General features: G+C 44.3%; 1 protein-coding gene across 2 annotated transcripts in view; it reads left to right on the top strand.

The window, feature by feature from the left end:
- The window catches only part of KAZN (kazrin, periplakin interacting protein), a 635,662-nt gene extending 629,485 nt beyond the window's left edge, over positions 1-6,177 (top strand). For both annotated transcript variants that reach the window (XM_069078465.1, XM_069078464.1), the window contains exons 14-15: positions 420-534; positions 1,014-6,177. In XM_069078465.1, coding sequence (XP_068934566.1) covers positions 420-534; positions 1,014-1,178 — 280 coding nt within the window. In that variant the 3' untranslated portion in view covers positions 1,179-6,177. The remainder of the gene's footprint in view (positions 1-419; positions 535-1,013) is intronic.
- Positions 6,178-9,834: the final 3,657 nt, after the last annotated feature.

The following is a 9,834-nucleotide window of genomic DNA, read 5'->3' as shown; positions in this document are numbered from 1 at the left end:
AAGTTCCTTCTCTGATCTCCTGTTTCCTAACTTGGGAGTGCAGAAGTAAAGGCAGGAGGAGAGGGGGTTGGGTGTTTTCTGAGGACCCTTCCACCTCTCAATGATCCTGTAGCCCAAGATGTATCCAAGTGGTTCAAGTATATATAGTAGAGAGAATATAGTAGAGGGTCTGGAGAGCTGGGTTCTAATTTCAGTTCTGCTCCTTCTTGGCTGTGTGACCACAGGCAAGGAAAAACTCCACATCCCTGGGTCTCAGTTTCTGCATCTGTCAAATAGATATGGGAAAGTTTTCTCTGCCTACAAATCCATCCAGAAGTATTTATTATGCATCTACTGTGCTATGTGTCAGGTACTGGGCTTCCCACAGTTGACTGTATCACTCATTCAGGTGGTTGACTGTCTGCCTTTCTTCCCTGCAGTACTGCAGGCATCCGAGAGGCTGAGAGGTTTGGGACCCCACCAGGAAGGGCTTCCAGCGTCACTCGGCAGGGGAAGGAGGAGACCAGCAGCAGCGTCAAGTATAAGACAGGCCGGGTAAGACTGGGCATCAAGGCCTCCATTTCCCAGCCCCTCTCTGCCAGTCTTCAGCAGGCAGTATGAGGGGCCTAAAGTTAGGAGACACGGGCTCTGGTCACTTAGGGCTTCTGGGACACAGCACTTCATTTCTCTGGGACTAGGAAGAGCCCTTCCAACTGTGACATTTAATGTTTTAAGTCCCCTTGTTCCTCTCATATTCTGTGTTCTCATTTTCTGTTCAGAGATGGCTACCTTCTTGGCCTTCTCCCGCCCTGCCTCCCTGGTTATGACATTTCATACTCTAAGACCCCTCCCAGCTCTGACATTCTGTGTTCTAAGAGCCCTCCCAGCTCTGCCATTTTATGTTCTAAGGTCATTCCTTGTCCCCACCCTGTGTGTTCTAAGACCCCCTTCAGCTCTGACAATCTCTGTCACTGACAGTCCTCATTTGATGAGCCCTTCCAAATCTGACATTCTGTGATTCTATTTTTTTCTAGTTACCTCTAGGGAAGATTGGCAGGGGGTTCAGCAGCAAAGACCTTGACTTCCATGATGACTATGGCTCTCTCAGAAATGAAGACTGCTTCGATGATGACCCTCAAGATAGACCAGATCAGTGTCGCCTAGAAAACTATAGTGGACTTGAGGTCACCAACGTGTAAAGAACGGCTTTATTCCCACCAGTCTCATGGGCCAAGGAGAAAAATCAAAGGAGGGAGGAAGAAACTTAGAAAGAACCCACCCAATTGGGTGTACATTAAAACTTTGAGTTAAGTGACAACATGGTGCTGTTGCCTTGTTAGACAAGGGACAGTCCCCAAACCAAACACAGCCAACTTGTAAGCTGACCATAAAATTTTAGGAGACTACTGAAATGAGCTCCTGGTGGGGACTAGAGGGTCCATACCTAGAGAGCTCTAAAAATGTCTATGACCATCCAACATCCTGTCCTGGACTGTTTATCCCTCCACCTGAAAGCTGGGGACTGACTAAGACCCCTCGAAATCACTATGACCTCTAAAGTTCTAAGATTCTCAGGCCTGATTTCAGAGGGAACTTAGAAATTAAACAACCTGTGAGCTACCCCTGAGCCCCAGACCAAGCCACCAAGGAGGGGAAAGACCCATATTCCCCCACCTCCTCAAATGTCCTTCCAAGACTAGCTGGTGGATTAACTCAGTATTTCAGAATTTGAATGAAAGGAAGAGTAACCATGGAATAGAAAAGGTGATGGCCCAGCAAGCAACTGCCCTTCTAGCAGCAACAGCCCATTGGGAAAGCAAGGGGCAGCCAGGGATGTTGCCTCTGGGGTGTGATGAACTTCACCTCCTGTTTTTCTTCTCCCTTTGGTTTCCAATGGAGCAGGGCTTTCCCGACCTTCCAAATTCCAGCCTAGATCACCATGTCCATGGCAGGCAGAGTAGCTAAAGCCCAGGATTTAGAGACACTTGTTGTTTTACTGCCTATGGAACCTTGGAAAAGTCACCTTATCCCTGGGCCTCAGTTTGCTTGTGTATAAACTGAGAGGCTAGACTAAATAATCTCTGAAGCTTCTTCCTGCTCTAATATTCTTTGGGTGAACTTCTATGCTTCTATGATCTTGTGATCTTTCTTGGAGTGTTGACTGTGTGACCTTGGGCAAATCACTTACCTTTCCTGGGTTTCCGCTTCCTCCTTTATAAAATGAGTAGGATGGACTAGATGACCTCTGAGGTCTCTTTGACCTCTAGATTTGTGACCTTATGATGCAAGACAGGTCTTGGACTTTCACTGAAAGAATGACCCCTAGTTTTAGGGGAGCACTTAAATTCATGAAGGGTACAAGTGGTTCCTCTGCCTAAAGTCCTTGCACCAGGAGGGGGTACAGTTGTTAAATAACTGTGACCATGCTTAGAAAGGTGAGGTGCATCAAGCTCTTGAGGAATTACTGCATAAACATTGCCTGGAAAAACAATGGGATTCTTTCTTCTGAATGAAGTAGACTTAAACACTGAACTCATCAATGTGGCTAGTCTCTCCTCCAGTATAGATCTCAACCCACTGACCTAGTCTCATCCTGTGTGGTTCTTGTCCATATTCTTCCAAAAGGGATTCACTCAACACTCACCCATTCTTTTTATACTTCATGGATGCATCATACTCAAGCTATACATCTGCTGAGGCATAAAATGAGGAGACACATGTTCATCAAAAGTTTTCACCCATGCCATGGAATATGTCCTGTACATTGTCCAAATGGAGGAGGAAGATGTTCTCCAGACACTTGTGGTAATGAATGGCACTGTGCTGGTTGCTTCAGGACGAAGGACACCACTAAGCTCTTTCAATGAGATCCACAGCCATAAAGAAGAATATTGACTTGACCATCCACATAGGAAAAACTAAGTGGATGAAAAATGTGTGATACTTAGATTAAGATATTCAATTGACTGGGTGACCAACCTGTGGAACTAGTGCATCAGGATATATACACATGGCTGAAAGATATTATTGAAATAGCTCCCTATTCATAAGAGTTTGCTTGAGACAAGAGCCATGGGGAAAATAAGCTTAATTCTTCCCAAGAGTGCCAATGGTGTCTTTAATTTAGGGGGAGGTGGGATTGAGGGGTGGGGAAATCTTGTTCAGTATTCAAATAATGAATTAGGTTGGATTTTTTTAATGACTCCATTACATGGAATATAACATGTCTGCTCACATAAGTCTTAACCGAGATGTAAGGCCAACAGAAAGGAACCAGTAAGGTTTCTTCTGCCATTATCATTGCTTTGTGACCTCTGCCTTGTGACCTCACCTGTCTGTGCCTCAGCATCTTCATCTGTAGAACAGGGACAAGGCCCCTTGTCCCCTACCTACCTCACAGGGATGTTGTGAGGACTAATATGCACTAATCTCTGTAACACACTTCATAATTTCTCAGAAGGGGCTTTCTGGCAGTGGGCACCCCTCTGCTTCTCCCTTCACAGATGAGGGAAGAAGGTTATTTGCCCTAGCTCAGAGCTTCTCTCACTCACTTCAATCTCACTCATGACTCATGTCGAAAGTCAAGCCAAGGGCTTTAAAAAAACTCAGTCTGTTTCCAAACAGTGTCAGAATGATTGAATGCAAAGGAAAAACACACTTATCCACCTAAATAATGATCAAATAAGCAATTGTACAGAATTTTTCACTGGATTGACTACATTCATCAGATAATTTAGCACAGTGCTAGGTCCACAAGAGGTGCTCAGTAATTCTTGAAAAGATTTCATTTTCTTGCATGCAGATATCAGGACAAAAAACAAACAAAAAACCCAAAGGCCAATTCCAACTAATGACTGAGGCAGAATACAAATTCATAAATTAGGACTCTGTTTACACATCTATTGCTAAGACTAACCATTTGTTTTAACTAAGAAGGTCTGCCTTTATTAAAGCCATTAATACCTATGTGAATAAATGATAATGCATTTGATTTTCCACACTATTATAGCAAATATCTAACTTCAGGGAGCATTTTTAAAAGCATTTATACCTGTAACTGGTCTTACTTAGGCTAAAGAATGATAATCCTTCCTAACAGAAGTATAAATTGAGGCCCAGTCATGAAGTTGTTCACTGTGCTTCCCTAAAGCCAGGAACCACTCTTTGGCCTTTAGCCATCCACTAGAATGGGTCCAGAATATGATTTCCTTCCCCTAAACATCTGGAAAGATCTGGATAATAGATATGTTTTATTGATTCTACCACTTTCATGGAGAAATCCATTGTGTACCAATTGACTTGACTTTTTTTACTTCAAATCCTGTGATCTTTACTCTTCCTGAAGCCACCCGTGTTAGAAGGGTTAGCAAGACCATAACCCACTAGGGCCTTGATTCATTTCATGATACCCAGGGTGCTGTTGGAAGCTACCCTGTCCCATATTGCTAACATCTCTCTATGCCCTGTCTTTGTTTTCCATTAGTACAAAATTTCTACATGGTATCCTGAGTATAAGGGTCTGCTGGATCCCTAAACCCAGTATCACAAAGGGAAAGATAAAAGCTAGATTAAAGATAAAAAGATTCCTCGTGGAACCTAACCATGGTGTTGTGGCAACATCAGTGGATTTGGAGTGACAGATCCCAGGTTCAAGTCCCAGCTTTTCCATTTGCTGCCTTTCAGACCTTGGGCAACGAACTCTACACTTCCCAGGGTCTCAGTCTCCTCCTTTATGAGAGGTGATTAGACTAGATAATCTCTACATCCTTTCCAGTTATAAAGCCAATAACCTATTCTTTTTTTTTCTTTTTTAAAGCAATCGGGGTTAAGTAACTTGCTCAAGTTTACACGGCCAGTTATTTCTGGGTGTGGTGCTGAGTATCTGAGCCCGGATTTGATCCAGCTCATCCCGACACTGGAGCCGGTGCTCTTACTCGCTGAGCCACCTGGCCGCCCCCAAATAACCTATTCTTTCCATACACATCACCACTTGAACAAAGGTTCAGTTAGCTCTCTTAGGGAGTCAAATAATGTTCTTGCAGCAGAGGATTGGTACACACTTGCATGATTTCATATGTGTAGTATAAATGAGGAAGGCAGAGCCATAACTAGGATAGTTGACTGTGTGACCCTGGGCAGATCACTTACCTTCTCTGGGTCTCAGTTCCCTCCTTTGTAAAATGAGTGAGATGGACTAAATGACCTCTGAGGCTCTATCCACCTCTATATTTATGACCCTATGATAAGAGATAGGGTGCCTGGAGCTTTGCCTCAAAGGGCCAAAATTTAAGAAGGTGCTGAAAACACCATCCAGGAACATATATTTTACCTAATTAAGCAATCCCAACTGAAAAATAATTCCTAGTTATGGTTCTGGAGAAAGACTCTTGGAAACTGGTATAACTTTTCAGAAATAGCTTTCCTCCCTAAATTCCTAAAGTAATAGTACATGAAGGAACTCATGAGCACCAAATGTCAAATTTCCTTCCATGAGCAACTCAAGTTTTTAAGTATCCAGGGATCTTGGACATCAACCGGATATTTTAGGTTGTGAGCCCTTAGCCCTAATTCTAATCCCCCATCATCAGTTCCATGACTACTTTAAGCTTTTTAGAGCAAGGAAAGTGAACATCACAGTTCTAAGGCTACAATAAAACAGTGGAGCCCACCTTCACAGACAAAGATGACTCACTGACCCAATGTCCATAAGGCTTAGAGTTCTTTCTCTGATCCTGGAATCTGATTTTTGACTAATGAAAAATAGTGGCCTCCCTTGTCCCAGAAGTTGAATGAGGTAAGCTCTGTCTTTGTTGGGAGATATGGAGCCAGTTCTTCAAGTCTGAGAGAAGAGAATGAATGGGGAAAGGAAATCAGGAGGGAGATTTTTGTGACATGGATTTGGAGTCAGAGGAGCTAGGACTAGTGACCATGCCTGCTACATGTGTGACCTTCTGGGCCCCAGATCCTCCTCTGGTAAAAGAGAAAGGTTGGACTGGATCACCTTTAAGGTCCTTACCAGCTCTAAATCATGTGACCCTTCCACATATGGAAGCCATCTACGTGTGTCTCTGGACCAACAGCCATTGTGATGGATGTGACCTCAATCTCCAAGTATAATAAGGCGTCTGTGTCCTAAGAAGGAAATGTGTGTATGTATGTGTGTGTGCTTCTGTATAAAGTACAATCTTCTTTGCCTGACTATTTGTCCATCTTTGGAGGGAGCAAGAATGACTTAGAAGGGCAGAGGGTAGGGAGTCTCAGGGTAGAGAGACACATTCATGAGTCATGAGAGAAGCCCACCTGGGGCCAGAGGCAAGTAATGTCACCCACCCTGCTGAAATTCAACCAGGCACCAGGCTCTCAGAAGCCTCACCTCCCCAGGGTTTCTGAATACATCCCTTTGTCCACACCTGAGGCATCTCTTTCTTTGGCATCCAGCCAGTCAGGACAGTCATTATCAGATGCCCAGCAGGCCTGATCCCAGGAGGCTAAAAGAGATGACTCAGAGGGTTGGGTAGTGCTGAAGACGCCTGTAATGTTGTCAGCCCAGCAGGGTGAGGGAAGGGGCTCGAGCCTCTATCCCTACTGGAAGAATTGGAGTGCCTAACTCAGGAAGTAAGTAGGATGTGGTTACAAAAGCTTGGGAGATGAGTCCAGATGCTGCCACTTTTAGCTAGAGGATCTTGGGCCTCACTTTCCTCATGGAGAAAATGGGGGGGGGGCTAGGTGGCGCAGTGAATAGAACAGTGGCCCTGGAGTCAGGAGGACCTGAGTTCAAATCCAGCCTCAAACTCTGAATGCTTACTAGCCATGTCACTTAACCCCAGTTGCCCTGCATTTCCCCCTACAAAAAGAAAAAAATATATAGTGGTTGGACTAGACAAGGCCCCTCCCAGTTCCAACATTCTGTGTTCCAAAGACCCTCCCAGCTCTGCCATTTGATGTTCCAAGGACCCTTCTTGCTCTGCCATTCCATGTTCTAAGGGCCCTCCTAGCCCTGCCATTCTGTGTTCTAAGGGCCCTTCCAGCTCTGACATTCTCTGTTCTAAGGCCTCTCCCAGCTCTGCCATTCTATACTTTAAGGGCCTCCCAACTCTGACATTCCATGTTTTAAAAGCACTCCCAGCGTGCACACCCACTGCTGCTTTTCTTTTGAAATCTGCCTTCCTTTTGGCCTCTAGTCACAGGCTGTGCCCTCACACTGGCCAGGTACATACCTTTCATCACAGGTGGTGGGATGAGAATATGCAAAGAATTACCGACCAATTGGAGGCCCCAATTGTGGATGGTGGTATAGAGGCTGGCCCAGGGTCAGACAGATAGTCAATGGCTAAAGCAAGATTTGAACTCAGGCCTTCCTGACTCCACTGTGCCAATAAGCTTCCCCTATTATTAGGGCAGCTTAGTGGCCCACCAAGTGGGTGGAGTGAGAATCCACTAAGATAGCAAATATAAAGTACTTGGCAAACTTTAAAATCCTCTGCCAGGGTAGGTCATTATCAGCAGTGTGCTGGCAAAAAGCTAACAACTGGTTCTCCAGAAAAAACATCCATACAAACACCTTGTCCAGTGTCCACACTGTCCAACAACATAGTTTCAGGCTTGATGCATTATTAGTATTTTCTTCATCACTTTCTTATGTGGAGACATTTAACAAAAACAATAAATTAAGTCCTTCATTTGTGGCATTTCCCTATTTTCAAACTGTAAATGCTCTCACACTGAAAATTTAACAGTAAGTTTTTGAGAGCTGCTCTAAACTTCCCCAGGAATTATGCTCCATACTGGACCCTGTGATGGATACAATTCAATTCAGCAAATATTTATTAAATACCTACTATGTGCATGATATAGTCCTCACCCAAGTCTAGTTGGGGAAGAATCAGGGAACAGCCAAGGTTGTCTTAACATGGACTGCTTTAAAAACTCATGTGTCAGATCAGTTATAGGTCGCTGCTGTATGTCCTGCATAGAATAAACTGTTTTCCCTCTCTGAGAAACTTCAACGTGCTCATCTCTCCAATGGGGGCGCAATCCTAGATTTAGATCTGGAAAGCTTCTGTCCATCCGGTTCATTTTACAGATGAGGAAACTGAGGCACAAAAAGGGAACGCGAACTACAAAAGGTGACATAGGTAGTAAGCAGAGGTGAGATTGGAACTTAAAAGTCGATGGTCTGTTGCAATGTACTGGGACCCCCTGGGATTTTTTTTCCCAATATAGCTCAATATAATGGGTAGGCAAGTTGAGTCAAGTTAAAAAGCGGATTGTTGTTTTTTTTTAAACTATTACTATGTTTCAGGCACCCTGTTAAGCTCTGGGAATGCAAACATGCAGAAAGAAAGGCAGACAGTCCCTGCCCTCAGGGAGCATAGTTTCTGAAGGAGGAAGACAAGTAAGAAGAGCAGAAATGAGAAGAAGGGGCAGGGGCAGAGGAGGGTGAAAGTCTGGAGAGTCAGGAGAGAAGTTCCAGAAGGAATGAAGACTTGGCTGGACTGGACATTTTCTCCAACCAATCAGGTGACCCTCCAGGACATAAAGCCTAGGAGGGGAGTGGAAGGAGCATTAGATTTGGGCCCAGAGAATCTTGTTTGGAGTTCCATCTCTGCTACTTGCTGCCTGGGTGACTTTGGGCCACTCACTTCCCCCTGTCTGGGCCTCAGTTTCCCCTTCTGTGAAAGGAAAAGTGCAGATGAGATCAGCACCAAGACCCTCTCAAATGGGTACAATGGAAAGAGCACTGGGTTGGAATTCTGTCCCTGATGCTTGCTGCCTCTGTGGCCTCAGACAAATCACTTCACTTCCCTGGCCTCAGTTTCTCCATCTGTTGGACCTCATGACCTCTGCAGTTTCTTCCAGTTCCAGATCTATTCTCCCATGATTAGAATTAACACAATTCCCTAACACTGCTCTGCGAGAGAGGGGAGAAGCTCCAAAAAAGGTATCTGAGGACAGTTGGGTGATGAGTTGTGAAGAACAGCTTTCCTGCTCAGCTTGAGATTCACTTAGGAACTGGGGACCCAGGACTTCGCAGGGGTGACATTTAATAGCCCCTATGGAGCGATGAGCACCCTGAATCTCAGAGAGGGGGGAAAGACCTTACCCAGAAGACACAGCAGTCTCCATGACATGCTTTCAATAGAATTCAGGAATTTCTGACCCAGAAGCCTGTGTTTACTCTTGAGAAGGCGGATAGGGGAGGGGAGAGAAGCAGCATCAACCATCCCAGCAGCTTCTGATAAACAATGTCAGAAGCCAGATGTTCCCAAGGAATAAGACCCATCCCCACAGAAAAGCAGGGGATCTTTGCGTTCTCCCATCCATTTGTTCTTTAAAACTCCTCATTTTTTCATGTTAAATAGATTATGTTGCCTAGATTTTCCCCATTCCCTTACAGCAAAAATTTTTTTTAAGATAAAGAAAAGAATTCTGTGAAACTAATCAAAAACACTGAAAAAAATGTTATTACATACAATTTTATGCACCAGTGAACCCTACAACACCCACACATATACACACATACCTCTGCAAACCCTTTTTCCAAAGTGAAGGAGAGGCCTCATATCTCTTCTTAGGAAGGAAGTATTAAGCATGGTATATGCCCAGCACTGTGCTAAGGGTTTTAAAAATATTATCTCATTTTATCCTCAAAACAACCTTGATATGTTGGTGCATTTATTATCCCCATTTTATAGATGAGGAAGTTGAGGGAGGTAGTGGTTAAGTGACTTAGCCAGGTTCATGTAACTATGAATGTCTGAAGCTAGATTTGAACTCAGAACTTCCTGACTCAAGGACCAGCACTCTGCACACTGTGGCACCCCTAGCTTCTCACTTAAGGCTGAGTTCTTTATA

The sequence above is a fragment of the Petaurus breviceps genome, unplaced genomic scaffold (assembly GCF_028583685.1).
Source record: "Petaurus breviceps papuanus isolate PSGF00001 unplaced genomic scaffold, PetGlider_PUasm1.0 91041, whole genome shotgun sequence".
NCBI classification, from domain to species: Eukaryota; Metazoa; Chordata; class Mammalia; order Diprotodontia; family Petauridae; genus Petaurus; species Petaurus breviceps.
This window is presented reverse-complemented; position numbering and strand designations above follow the sequence as displayed.